At 38.4% G+C, this 15,625-nt stretch overlaps 1 protein-coding gene across 2 annotated transcripts in view; it reads right to left on the bottom strand.

Moving 5' to 3' along the window:
- LOC126354093 (transcriptional regulator ATRX-like) overlaps positions 1 to 15,625 on the bottom strand; it is a 479,559-nt gene that overhangs the window by 174,946 nt on the left and 288,988 nt on the right. For both annotated transcript variants that reach the window (XM_050003480.1, XM_050003481.1), the window contains one exon: positions 13,224 to 13,387. In XM_050003480.1, coding sequence (XP_049859437.1) covers positions 13,224 to 13,387 — 164 coding nt within the window. The remainder of the gene's footprint in view (positions 1 to 13,223; positions 13,388 to 15,625) is intronic.

The raw sequence follows: 15,625 nt of genomic DNA on the forward strand, positions 1-15,625 counted from the left end.
ATTCTTCATTAGAGTCTTGGTTCTTAAAAGTCAAAGTTACAAAAATTTAACTGAAAACAAAATCATTGAAAACTTCTCAGAATTCTAAGAAATTCCCCAGGTTTTTCCCGGTTTTCTCCTGGATAAAAAAATTCCTGCGTTTTCCCGGATCTCCCAGTTGTCCCGGGTCGTATAAACCCCGTACACACCCAAGAATCGGCTGCAAAGGAGTGACATCCTTGTCATCTGTTATCACCCTACACTGGAGCAACTGAACCATATCCTTTGCCAGGGCTTTGATTATCTGTCAACACTCCCTAAAGTGAGAGACAGCCAACCCAAGATCCTTCCCACCCCTCCTAAAATTATATATCATTACCCACCCAACCCACACAACATCTTGCTCCATCTCTATGCCAATCTTATTCCCAGATCCTTGCCACCGGAGTCATAGCCTGTGGAAGACCTAGGTGCAAGACCTGCCTGATCCACCCATCCAGTTCTTCCTACTCCAGTCCTTTCACAAGGCTTATCCTATCCCGTCAGAGGCAGGGTCAACTGTGGAAGCAGCCATGTCATACAACAACTCTGCTGTAATCATTGCACAACTTTTAATGTCGGCACAACACCCAGCCTGGTGTCCACCAGAATGAATGACCACCATAAAACTGACAGACGACAAAACTGTCCACTCAGTGGCACTACATACTCGAGTTCAGTTATAGTGTCACAATCCATGCAACACATCCTTCGCTCCCTTAATCCTCTTGGCCTCAATATCCACAAACCCAATGTCCCACGATCTCTACCCAACAGTTTCCCCTTCCCCTGTCCTGTCAACCCCCCCAAATCCATGACTCCACATCATCTTCACTGTGCACACTTCCATGTCATCTTCATCATACATTACACATCACTGACCTTGGTACCGGTGCTTTCTCAAAAGCATTTGACACGGTGTCCCCTGCAGACAAGCATACACAGTAGGTTCCCTGACATGTGAGTAGCTCAGACTTCTTAAGTGATAAAACCCAATATGTTGATCTTGATGGCAAAAATTCATCAGAGAAAAGGGCATCGTCAGGAGTGCCCCAGGTAACTCTGACAGGACTGCTATTATTGTCTATACACGTAAATGATCTGACATACAGGGTGTACAGCAATCTGCAGCTATTTGCTAATGATGCTGTGGTGTACAGTGTAGTGGTACATGTTAGTATAAAGCATAGCAACACATCTCACTTGAGTGAGTGTATCTACTGTGCTCGGCTTGATGGAATTTATGGGCAGACATGGGAAAGAAAAATGTGGACACAGTACAGAAAGTGATGACGGATGTGCAATTTGGACTGGCGACTGAGGGGTCACTTGCACTTTGCAATTGTGCTTTGGGGGTACGGTGGACTCCAAAGAAGAAAGGGAGCCTGGCAACAATGGTCGAGCACCAAAGAAAAATGAACATTGTTATACAGACTCTATGCTCTGCTATCTTGAGTTAAGTATGAACTTATGGTTTTGGTCAAGCACTGTAGCATCATGTATGAACATGTCTGAAAAGTTTTGTTAATTATCAGTTGTTGTGAGATGAGAACTTATTTGAATATAGAAGAATTATGGAAACCATGTTTTGTAATTTCATAGTAAATTGTTTAAATGTAGAAGCTCTCTTAAGGCCACCAATGGTCATGTACATGGCATTGCATAGAAGGACCACATCACGAGAAAACAAGACAGTGACTGGAAAATTTGGCAAAGAGGGTAACTGTTATAGCATAGAACAAGTAAAAACTTGGCATCTCGCAATATATTGATTAAAAAACCCTCAGTGGGAAGGTGTCATTGTTGCGTAACTGTAAGAAGATACGAACCGACTCGGACAAAATTTCTAGTTGGTGTGATGAATGGCAGCTAGCCCTAAATGTAGAAAAATGTAAGTTAATGCAGATGAGTGTCAAAATCAATCCTGCAATGTTAGAATACAGTATTTATAAAGTGCTGCTTGACACAAACACTTTGATTAAATGTCTGGGTGTAACACTGCAAAGCAATATGAAATGAAACAAGGATGTAAGGACTGTAGTAAGGAAGGTGAATGGTCGACTGAGCAATCAACTTCATATTATTGGGAGAATTTTAGGAACTGGATCACTTGTAAAGGAGACTGCATATAGAACACTATTTTGACCTATTCTGAGTACTTCCCTAGTGTTTGGTATCCCCACTAGGTTGGATTAAAGGAACACACTAAAGCATTTCAAAGCAGAGGAGTTAGATTTGTTACTGGTAGCGGATCAATCAATGCACAAGTGATACTTTGATAGACATGCTTTCAGAACTCTAAAACGGGATTCCCTTAAGGTAACACAGCATTCTTTTTAATGAATACTGCTGAGATAATTTAGAGAATCGGTATTCAAAGCTGATTGCAGAACAATTCTACTGTTGCCAATGAACATTTCACATGGGGTTCTGAGGGATAAGAAAATATAAATTGGGGCTTATACAGACAGGGAGATATAGACAGTCATTTTTCCCCTCACTTTATTGGTAAGTAGAACAGGAAAGGAAATGACTATTACTGGTACACGGTACCCTCTGCCACGCACCATATGGTGGCTTGCAGAGTATGTATGCAGATGTAGATTAAATGCTTAGCCTGTGCACCTGTCATCTCCTCTTGCTGCATCTCTTGAGAGAGAGAGAGAGAGAGAGAGAGAGAGAGAGAGAGAGAGAGAGAGAGAGAGCGTTTCATGTAAATTATTTAAATGAATGATAGCTGCACACACATCTCAAAAATGGCTAAATATTAGTCTTTTATACATTTATACCTGACTATTTATTTCTATTTAACAATTTTACTACAGTAATTAATAAACTGTTAAGGAGAAGAAACTTTATTTTGCACTTAGAAACACTATTACAAACTATCCAGCTTTTATTTTGGGATTGTACTGTCAAAGCATTTTATAGCTGTGTATTTTGGTGTTATCTATGATGTAATTACATTCACTGCAAATATATGAGCTAATAAATTTACTATGAAGTTGTGGTATATAGTCCTAACTGCTTAAACAGATGTTTACAAAATACACATGCATGAACTCAGCAAATAATGTAATAATTACAGATTACAGTTTCCTATGACTGTGCAATAACTTAGTAATTCCTATATCTATCCTTTGTGGTCATCATCACAATAAACCTGGTATCCACTACTAGAATTAGGTCACCTCCAGGCTTTTCCATACATTATAATATTATAGAGTAGAAGAAATCATGATTGATGAGTACTCACCAACGTAACAGGAATTGTTGACGACATGATGTAATTATTATAATGTAATTCTTGATGAATTATGAATGTATACATTATAATACAAAGAATATATGCTATTTTCCCGAGGGCATGCAGCTTTACTGTATGGTTAAATGATGATGGGTAAAATATTCCGGAGGTAAAATAGTCCCTCATTCGGACCTCCGGGCGGGGACTACTCAGGAGGATGTTGGTGTCAGAAGAAAGAAAACTGGCATTCTACGGATCGGAGTGTGGAATGTCAGATCCCTTAATCGGGCAGGTAGGTTAGAAAAATTAAAAAGGGAAATGGATAGGTTAAAGTTAGATATAGTGGGACTTAGTGAAGTTTGGTGGCAGGAGGAACAAGACTTCTGGTAAGAATACAGAGTTATAAACACCAAATCAAATTGGGGCATGCAGGAGTAGGTTTAATAATGAATAGGAAAATAGGAATGCGGGTAAGCTACTACAAACAGCACAGCGAACGCATTGTTGTGGCCAAGATAGAGACGAAGCCCACACCTACTACAGTAGTAGAAGTTTATATGCCAACTAGCTCTGCAGATGATGAAGAAATTGAAGAAATGTATGATGAAATAAAAGAAATTATTCAGATAGTGGAGGGAGACGAAAATTTAATGGTCATGGGTGACTGGAATTCAAGTGTAGGAAAAGGGAGAGAAGGAAACATAGTAGGTGAATATGGATTGGGGCTAAGAAATGAAAGAGGAAGCCGCCTGGTAGAATTTTGCACAGAGCACAACTTAATCATAGCTAACACTTGGTTCAAGAATCATAAAAGAACGTTGTGTACATGGAAGAATCCTGGAGGTACTGACAGGTTTCAGATAGATTATATAATGGTAAGACAGAGATTCGAAAACTAGGTCTTAAATTGTAAGACTTTTCCAGGGGCAGATGTGGACTCTGACCACAATCTACTGGTTATGAACTGTAGATTAAAACTGAAGAAACTGCAAAAAGGTGGGACTTTGAGGAGATGGGACCTGGATAAATTGAAACAACCGGAGGTTGTAGAGAGCTTTAGGGAGATAATTAGGGAACGATTGACAAGAATGGGGGAAAGAAATACAGTAGAAGAAGAATGGGTTATTTTGAGAGACGAAATAGTGAAGGTAGCAGAGGATCAAGTAGGTAAAAAGACGAGGGCTAATAGAAATCCTTGGGTAACAGAAGAGATATTAAATTTAATTGATGAAAGGAGAAAATATAAAATGGAAGTAAATGAAGCAGGCAAATGCAACATGGCTAAGCAGGGAAGGCTAGAGGACAAATTTAAGGATGTAGAGGCTTACTTCATTAGGGGGGAAGATAGATATTGCCTACAGGAAAATTGAAGAGACCTTTGGAGAGAAGAGAACCACTTGCATGAATATCAAGAGCTCCAGTGGAAACCCAGTTCTAAGCAAAGAAGGGAAAGCAGAAAGGTGGAAAGAGTATATAGAGGGTCTATACAAGGTTGATGTTTTTACGGACAATATTATAGAAATGGAAGAGAATGTAGATGAAGATGAGATGGGAGATAAGATACTGCATGAAGAGTTTGACAGAGCACTGAAAGACCTAAGTCGAAACAAGACCCCGGGAGAAGACAACATTCCATTAGAACTACTGACAACCTTGGGAGAGCCAGTCCTGGCAAAACTGTACCATCTGGGGAGTAAGATGTATGAGACAGGCGAAATACCTTCAGACTTCAAGAAAAATATAATAATTCCAATCCCAAAGAAAGCAGGTGTTGACAGATGTGAAAATTACCGAACTATTAGTTTAATAAGCCACAGCTGCAAAATACTAACACACATACTCTACAGATGAATGGAAAGACGAGGAAGATCAGTTTGGATCCGTAGAAATGTTGGAACGTGTGAGGCAATACTGACTCTAGGACTTATCTTAGAAAATAGATTAAGGAAAGGCAAACCTACGTTTCTACCATTTGTAGACTTAAAGAAAGCTTTTGACAATGTTGATTGGAATACTCTCTTTCAAATTCTGAAGGTGGCAGGGGTAAAATACAGGGAGCAAAAGGCTATTTACAATTTGTACAAAAACCAGGTGGCAGTAATAAGAGTCGAGGAACATTAAAGAGAAGCAGTGGTTGGGTAGGGAGTGAGACAGGGTTGTAGCCTCTCCCTGATGTTATTCAACCTGTCTATTGAGCAAGCACTAAAGAAGAAAAATTTGGAATAGGAATTAAAATCCACGAAGAAGAAATAAAAACTTTAAGGTTCGCCGGTGACATTGTAATTCTGTCAGAGACAGCAAACGACCTGGAAGAGCAGCTGAACGGAATGGACAGTGTCTTGAAAGGAGGGTACAAGATGAACATTAACAAAAGCAAAACGAGAATAATGGAATGTAGTCGAATGAAATCAGTTGATGCTGCGGGAATTAGATTAGGAAATGAGACACTTAAAGCAGTAAATGAGTATTGCTATTTGGGGAGCAAAATAACTGATGATGGTTGAAGTAGAGAGCATATAAAAAGTAGACTGCCAATAGCAAGAAAACTGTTTCTGAAGAAGAGAAATTTATTAACATCGAGTATAAATTTCAGTGTCCGGAAGTCGTTTCTGAAAATATTTGTATGGAGTGTAGCCATGTATGGAAGTGAAATATGGACGATAAATAGTTCAGACAAGAAGAGAATAGAAGCTTTCAAAATGTGGTGCCACAGAAGAATGCTGAAGATTAGATGGGTAGATCACATAACTAATGAGGAAGTATTGAATAGAACTGGAGAGAAGAGAAATTTGAGGCACAACTTGACTAGAAAAAGGGATCAGTTGGTAGGGCATATTCTGAGGCAACAAGGGATCACCAATTAAGTATTGGAGGGCAGCGTAGAGGGTGAAAATCGCAGAGGGAGACCAAGTGATGAATACACTAAACAGATTCAGAAGGATGTAGGTTGCAGTAGGTACCGGGAGATGAAGGAGCTTGCACAGGATAGATTAGCATGGAGAGCTGTATCAAACCAGTCTCTGGACTGAAGACCACAACAACAACAACAACAACAACAACATATGCTATTTATTAGTAATGGTACCTGACAAGTGTATCTTAAATGTTCTGTAAAATATTGTATACATGCAAACTCCTACAGTATTATTTATTTACAAAGTCTATGCTCTATGCCCATATTGGAGCACTAGAATCAGTCGATATACACCTAAGCCTTGCAAGTAGAGATTTGGATTTCACTTTCCTCTATTTCTCCCAAAACTTTTTCAGTTTTTGATGACCTAACTGCCCTTTCTGTGACAGTTATGGCGTACTGCAGTGGCAGCTCCTGCAAAACTCTTATCAGTGTGCTAAAATGAATATGCTACAATGTAGTGACCTACTGCTGTTTGACTTATAAAGGTAGTAATCATAACCAAACTCTACATTTTAATTTTACATATACAGGGTTTTTTTTTTTTTTTTTTTTTTTTTGGGGGGGGGGGGGGGGGGGGGTGTACAGTAGCAAGAGGAATCAAACCCAAGTCAACGAATTGCCAGTGCACTTGACCATCAGGCAAGGAGCCATTACATCAACTGCTCCTCAAAAATCTCTCATAATATGACCTGGTGCTGTGAGCAATGTGGTACTAATAGCACTAGAAGGGGTGACATCATCAGAGCATGCACAGTAGGAAACAGATTGTCGCATCTCCTCTCTGAGTTTGTTGTATTGCAGCTGACCATAATTTCAGCACTCAACACTGGTTTCTAGTTATTGTGGAGATAATGCTACAATACATATTTCATCCATTTTTAACTGCATGCCAGCACTGCATTCAAAGAGATATGGTGAAATTTTAGAGTGACTTCCAGCTTGCTTTTGAAGAGAAATGGCATAATTTCAATGAGATTCCCAGCTTGCATTCGCAGAGAAATGGCATAATTTTAGCGTGATATTTACAGTGCGCTGTGGCACATTAGCACGTGATAACCATCTGCCACTGGTCTACTGTTTTTGTTTAAATATTTTTAGTATAAAAATATTAGCAAAAGGATACATTGCTACTCAATATAAAGATGAAAGGCTGAGTTGTAGATAAGCACAAAATGTCACATTTACAGTGAGCAGCAATCTATCCTTTTCCTAATATTGTTGATATTACAACCTGGAGTTTCCATTATTGGTTTTTAATATAAGCCTCATGTCTCTATTTCTCAGAATTGTCTTTTCCTCTCCGTTTCCAATTGTTGCACTCTTATAATTAAGTCTTCTAAATCCTCCTGGACCTCACTGAAATAGTTATTCTTGGTTTTAATTTTCCAATAGTAATTGAAGAGTGGAGAGAAAAACGACAACAGATAAACTACAAAAGGTAAACAGAAGAATCATCAGAACTTGTATGTGCCTGTCGTCAGCTCAAAGCTTTTGCTATTTGCTGAGTGGTCTCCTTTACTCCTACATCATTTAAATGAATGAAAGTTACACAAACATCTCATAAATATTTTATATAGCTATATGTTGGTCTTTCACACATTTATCGCTGACTACTCATTTCTACCAGGTGCAGAAGTATGAAACCAGAATTTGATTGCAATAACGGCATGTCTGTTATTTGAAATTGATAAACAATATTTTATTCAAAGTAATCTCCATTGTTAATGTAAATAAAATAGAAAGAAACTTCCACATGGGAAAAATATATTAAAAACATAGATTCCAAGACTTACCAAGCGGGAAAGCGCCGGCAGACAGGCACATGAACAAAACACACAAACAGAATTACTAGCTTTCGCAACCGATGGTTGCTTCTTCAGGAAGGAGAGGGAAAGACGAAAGGATGTGGGTTTTAAGGGAGAGGGTAAGGAGTCATTCCAATCCCGGGAGCGGAAAGACTTCCCTTAGGGGAAAAAAAAGGACAGGTGTACACTCGCACACACACACATATCCATCCGCACATACACAGACACAAGCAGACATATGTCTGCTAGTAATTCTGTGTGTGTGTTTTGTTCATGTGCCTGTCTGCCGGCGCTTTCCCGCTTGGTAAGTCTTGGAATCTTTGTTTTTAATAATCTCCATTGTTATTTATACATTTCTCCCACCTCTCCAACAGGCTAAAAATTCCACACCAAAACAACAGTTCTTCTTTTGAAGCGATCCAGTCAGCGAGCCATTTTCGTACAAATTGAAGTGTTGCTCAGTGAGAGCGTGTTCCAGTGATGCAAATAGATGATAATCATATGTAGCCAAGCCTAGAGAATAAGCTGCATGCCCTAGTAGTTTCCAAATGAATGCATCAATAATTTCCCTGATCCGTTTTGGTCTGTGTGACGGGACGGTATCATGGAGCAATGGTCATTTCTCACACAATGTTCAATTTAAATCAATCATTACTGTTGGTAGCGATCAGTGTTAATGATTTCACCAGGTTTTAGCAGCTTATAACAGATGACACCCTTCTGATCCCACAAAACCCAGAGCATTGCCTTCTTTCCTAAGTCTTGCAGTAGGTGTTGATGGTTTGCCTGGGTTTACCCAGGATTGACAATGATTAGGATTCTCAAAACATATTTGTTTTTCATCACCTGGCACTTTCTGATGGTGAAACTAATTTCTTTTGTATCTGGGGAGCAGTGTTTCACAAGTGATCGTTCGATTTACTTTCATTCAATTCATGTGGAACCCATTTTCCCACTTTCTTCATCCATAGCTTTCAACTGAAGAGAAATGGCTTTCTGCATCACATTCACTTGTTCTGCAAGCTCCTGTTGAGTTTGAGTATCATTTTCATCCAATAAGGCCTGCAATTTGTCGTCTTCGAACTTTTTCAGTGGTTTCTCACACTCGTCGTTTCTCATATAAAAATCACCATTTTTGAATTTTTTGAACCACTCAAAACACTGTGCTTTTGCAAGAGCATGTTCGCCAAATACTTTGACAAACATTCGATGAAATTCTGCAGCAATGTTCTTCAAATGATAACAGAGAACCAATGCTGTCTGCAAATTGTAGTTCGTAGGCATGAAACTCAACATGTTTAGGGCTTTGAACAGATACTGATGTGTGAAACTTGGGTTGCTGTGTGTTGACATTGTACGTCAGCCATTACAGGTAGCAGATGGCACTGCAGACACGGTTTCAGGGACCCTACACTAGCAGCTAGCATCATCTACAGGGAAATTCCAGTTTCATACTTCTGCACCTAGTATTCAACAATTCTTCTACAGTACAGAAGAAACTGTGAGACAGAAGAAACTTTCAAATGACAGAGCACAGCAATCAGTCATCCTTATCTTGCAAGTTGTATTTGGCAAATCTAGATTTCAGCTAGTGCTCAGCCATTATCAATGCTAAAAAATACAAGAAGTACATAGTCAGGTGATAGTATGAAAAGTTACTCACAGTATCAATGCATGTTCTAGTACATCAGCTGCCTGTTCTTCGGTTTTCTGTCACAGTTCGTTCAAGACTACTGTATAATAAATACAGGCTTTGCGGAGAACACAACGGCTGGCTGTATGGCGCCCTCTATATAAACTTCATCATATATAACACTCAAGTAAAATTATTTACACTGCTGTCTGACTATTAGCACATTTAACAGTAAACATAGAAAATATAAAGATCTGGATTCACTCCTTGTGAGTCAATTGCTTTTTTATTCCTTAAAACACATATGTAACATCAGATTGGTAAAACTTCTAAAAAATATTTACAAAACACAAGGAGGCAAATGCTGTATGCTGCGACTATTTACAACTCATTTGATTTAAAAGTTTTTATCTTTTTTACTAATTTTCTCTTTATTTAATCATTGCGATGGGTATGTGGTTCCACTTATTTGTTGAATAGTTCATAGATGGCGCCATTCCATTGTGGATGCAGGAAGTAGTAATTCTGTGCCATTTCAAACAGATTTTAATTATAAATACAATAAAACCAATATACTGAGTTGCTGTTATTAACAATTTACGTACATCTAAACTAACATACCAAGTAGAAAGTTCTGTAGGTTCAATGTTATAACCATTGTGCTCATACGGTATTATGTTAATGGCTGCTACATATTGGCAAGACAACAGGAGCTACTTCGTACCCCCCAGGGTCAGGCCATTCACTGCTTCCCAGTAAGAAGTTTTAAAACAATTCCCAGAACTGTCCATTTTTCATAATGATCTGATCATTACTCAGGTTGCAGTTGACATTTTTTCAATGACAAAAGATCTCCAGCTCTTCTAGGAGGTTGAGGAAGCTGCCCTTCTGACACTTATGCAGCAACCTCACAACAGGCTCAAAGACAGTAATTTATGTTTTGTTGTAAGTAAACAAGCAGCCACACTTGATTTCTCTGTGTTATCTTTTCTACCCAACATGACGTCCTCCACAAAGCTTATTTCCAGTCTCCTTCCCATTTGGCCAACGTAACACACCCCACAGTCTGGGCAATCAATTTCATAAACTTCAGGAGCATGAAATACGTTCTTTGTACCTACAGTATACATCCTAAGTTATTTTAAGTTCCAAAAGTCACTGTCACATTGTACTTAAATGTGGTAACAGTCAGTCAGAAACGTAAATAATTTTAATTGTGTTTTACATGTGTTATTCCTACATAAATTTGAAGTCTTTTACTAGAGACCCTATCTGATTTCCCTGAGTGCTATACATTACGTAGTTCATATAGAGGGCACCATACAGCCAACCGATGTGTCTTGAATGAACTGTGACAGAAGCAAGAATAATATGGGGGCTGACGTACTAGAAAATGCATTGATACTATGAAATGGTGGTATGTAATCTAATGTATAAGCCATATAGGTTATGCCACGATTAGTAACTTCTCATATTATCGCTTGACTATGTACTTCTTGTATTTTTTTAGCATTGATAATGGCTAGGCATAAGCCGAAATCTAGATTTGCCGAATAAAACCTGCAAGAAAAGGACAACTGATTGCTGTGCTCTATAATTTGAAAGTCATACCACACCCATTGAGCGCACCCACATTCCTAATGGAAGGTAACTTGAAGAAGCAACTTTAATATGCATTTAGAAAACTAGTAGAGACGCCACATGTTTTATTCTGTGTATGGACTTCCAAAAAGTTTTATAGCTGTTGTTAAGTATTAGTTGATACTTCTAACTGCTTAAAAACAGATGCTTTCAAAATGTACATGTGATGCCTCAACAAATAATGTAATAATTACTTTTATTTGAGCAAAGAATACTTCTTGACTAATTTATGTGAGAAGTTTCCCCAAAATATTTTAGTGTTATATTGCGAGTCAGCAGCTGATATGTCACTAGGAGCCAAATGTTATGTCCTTGTTGCTACTAATAAATGGGTGGAAGGTGGACAAAGTGATCTGTCGCTATAGGAATCTGGACACACAAGCAAAAGATTAGTTCACACAAGTACCCTTTAAATAAATATATTGTACTCAACTTATGCTCAACATCCTGGTGCTCTTCAATGACAGATGGCCTGGAGAATCCTCACAGAGGAGTTGTTCAAAGTGTCACTCATGATGCCCCCTGGAATCTTTGAGGTGCTGGCTCTGGTACCATCGATAAGCAACAATACTACATTTTGTATATGAAAACAATGAATGGAAAATGTAAGATATGTTAATTTACTGACATCTGTAAGAGGCAGTCTAGATGCTCGTTCCCAGTAGCATCAACTACACTGCAAGTGTTTTACTTGCAAGCTCATATGAATCCTCCATACAATTCCAATTTCTCCTTATGCAATTTCCATATTTTTTGAGCCCTAAAAAAAAAAGACATTAGTGGCTTCTAATATGCTTCAAACAAACAGTTGCACCCTTTGTATAATCACGTTTCTGTAGTCAACCACAAACATTTTTTCATGAAGGCATTGACCTTCTTGTCTCACAGTGGGGAAAATGTATTACCAGTTATGGCATTTATTTTTGAAATAATAAGCAGTTTACTTACTTTTATTCCACCCCCTTCATTTTCACCATCCATTCAAAAATATAAATAAGTTCAAATATCTTGGTGAAATTCTAATCCAGATCTCAAATAAGAAAGCCACAATAGAAAGCAGAACTTAATTTTAAAGAAGTCCACACCCCACCAACCTAAAACAACAAATCTCTCTCAATGACTGTCAATTTCAAACACTTCTATTCTAACATACACAAACGAAACAACATTTAAGTTTTACTAGTCTAGGTTCTAATAATACTGACATGTAGTAGAAATAGTTAATTTGCCACATTCAGACTCTATGATACAGATTGCTGATACACCACTCCGGCAGACAACTGTAGAGCCAAGTGAACAAATGAGCAGTTGACTGATGAAGTTCTCTCCAAGAATACATGATTTTAAAAAAAAGAGAGAGAGAGAGAGAGAGAGAGAGAGAGAGAGAGAGAGAGAGAGAGAAGAAGAAGAATTCAATGACCTAATGTAATAAGATGAGTAGGTGCCCTTAGTAAACATGCAATACCAACACTGTCATTTATAATGGCAGTTTTGTTTGGCCCCCCCCCCCCCCCCTCTGCCCATAACCAAATGACATGCCACATACAATTGTGAGATTGTTAATTTAACATATTTTGCTTTCTCCATTCACTGTTGTCAATCACAAAAATATTTGGGGGAAGCTTCTCACTTAGTCACAAAGTATTCATTGCACAAAGGAAAATAAGCCACAAAAATGTGCCCTTTGTTGAAGTTGCTTGTGTATTGTTGCTACAATGATACCCCATTTGATTCTGTTCCACATATATACTTTCCTTACCACGTCATGTCCTGCAACACCACCACGTAGCATTTTCTCATGGTGGGGAGTGGTCATAATGTTTCGGCTCATCAGGTCTTATCAATAGCTGTCTGTCTTTCAACCCAATAAAGTAAACTTGCAGTTTTTCCAGGCCGTAAATTAAAATTGATATATGGTTGAAAAAAACTGTTTATCAATTCACCATTGGGTGCTGCTCTCACCTGGGTCAACAAGGATATTGTTAAAGTTCTCTTTCATCTGTTTTCGTGCTTTTAGCTTCTCATTTCCAGCCAGATTTCGATACATTTCATACCCCATCACCATTACACCACCTTCTTCGTGCCACTTTTTTAACTGGTACATGCGCTCATAATTTTTCTTGTATCTGTAAGTTAGGAAATAAAACTTATTTTTAATTAACTTATTCTGGCTAATTACTTAATACACACAACAGACTAACTGAATAGACAAAAAATAAATAAATTAATCAATAAAATAAAAATGCAGCTGTGTATGAATTATCTTCTAATTCTTGATGGTCAATGAGCATTTGGTTCACTATTTACATTCCTATCCTTACATTTTACCAAGGGCCAGTCATAGATAAAGTAATTGCACAAAATAATGCCATAGCTACAATGTAAACAAAACAAACAATGCCTGTGGTGTGACAAGACTACACCAAAGATATCTGGATTTAAGGAGACAGTATGGAGCTGATATTAAAGTAAATAAAACTATGACTAAGTGGTTGCTCATCAACAAGTCTGTAGAAGCAGTCTTCTCTAATTCAGTAAATTAAATTTTATATACATTTACCAATATTGGTTTGACAAAAGGAAGCTTAGGGTTTAACATCTTTTTGACAGCAACATCATTAGAGATGGAGCACATTCTCAGAAAGTTTCATGAATGAAGAAGGAAATTTGCCATGCCTTGTCAAAGGGACCACCCCAGCATTTGCCTGTAGCAATTCAGGGAAATGGAAAACTTAAATCTGGATGTCCGGACATGGATTTCAACAGTCAAATGGCTCTGAGCACTATGGAACTTAACTTCTGAGGTCATCAGTCGCCTAGGACTTAGAACTAATTAAACCTAACTAACCTAAGGGCATCACACACATCCATGCCTGAGGCAGGATTCGAACCTGCGACCATAGCGGTCGTGCGGTTCCAGACTGAAGCGCCTAGAACTGCACGGCCACACCAGTCGGCAATTTCAACAGTCATCCTCACGAATGTGAGTCAGTGTGCTAACCACTGCACAACCTCACTTGGTGACAAAAGAAAAATAGGTTGTGAAACAATATCAATGTTGAACAGGCAACAAGATTATTACTTAGTACATCAACAGTTATGAAAAGGATAGATTGCTAAACAACATAAAGACAACACACACACATCACACAGTCGGGCCAGAGCGACCTGCAATGTGCATGAGATATGCCTGTGTGTGTGTGTGTGTGTGTGTGTGTGTGTGTGTGTGTGTGTGTGTGTGTGTGTGTCAACGAGCGTGCGCATTGTTTTATTACTTAGTGTGCTTCAAGTAGACTAATTCATATACAATAACTACCTCCTCCTTTGTACATACAATTTGTATTTAACAACTTTATTTAGCAAGGATACAGACTGTCAGTTCTTATCTCCATTGGTATTTGATTAACTATTACAATCTGGAGGAATTTAATTGCTTCTCCACCTAATACGATCACAGCCAGTTACAGAGGCTGCTAGTACAACACAATCACATTATCATGAGTGTCAGGAAGATAAACTATATTCGAAAACTGGTCAGATGAGAGTTCTATTTATGAATGAATTACACTTCATTACAATATTATGAAAAGGATGGCTGCTACTCATCATATTGCAGAGATGATGAGTCAAAGATAGACACAGCAAAAAGAGGTTGGAAACTGAACATTTGGCCAAGAAGGCCTTTGTTGAAAATAACACACACACAAACACACACACACACACACACACACACACACACACACACACACACACACACACAAGCAAATGCCTCAGCTGCCATAGACTGCAGTCATGTGTTTGTGAGTTGCGTAAGTGTACGTGCATGCGCTCGCATGTGTGTGAGTTGCCTATTTTTGACAAAGGCCTTGTTGACCAAATGCTCACTTTCCAACAGACGTTTTGTCTTGCCTGTCAGTAACTCAGCATCTCCACTACGTGGTGAGTAGCAACTATCCTTTTCATAATACTGTTACATTCCATCATGGATTGTACGTCGTTAGTATTACAAAAGGAATCTAAGTCCGTCATTTATGTTCCTCACAACCAGGGTTTGTGGTCATTCCACTTATTTCACTCTTAATGTATAGCCCAAAATATTTTACAACTGTGACCGATTGCAGTGATTCCATGGTGATTCAGGAATCAAGAAATATTTAGGTTTTTCACAACTATTAATGACATTACATTTGGTTATGATGAATGACAGCTGTCACTTTTTGTTCTAAGTGATAACCAACTCCAGGTCTTGCAGAACTACATCACTCTTGTGACATTCGAAATTGACACCACTGAGCTTCCCACATCATTTAAAATCTCATTTATAGGTACAATTCATGATATCCGTTCAATCAGCCTTGCTTGCA

The sequence above is a fragment of the Schistocerca gregaria genome, chromosome 3 (assembly GCF_023897955.1).
Source record: "Schistocerca gregaria isolate iqSchGreg1 chromosome 3, iqSchGreg1.2, whole genome shotgun sequence".
In the NCBI taxonomy this organism is placed as follows: Eukaryota; Metazoa; Arthropoda; class Insecta; order Orthoptera; family Acrididae; genus Schistocerca; species Schistocerca gregaria.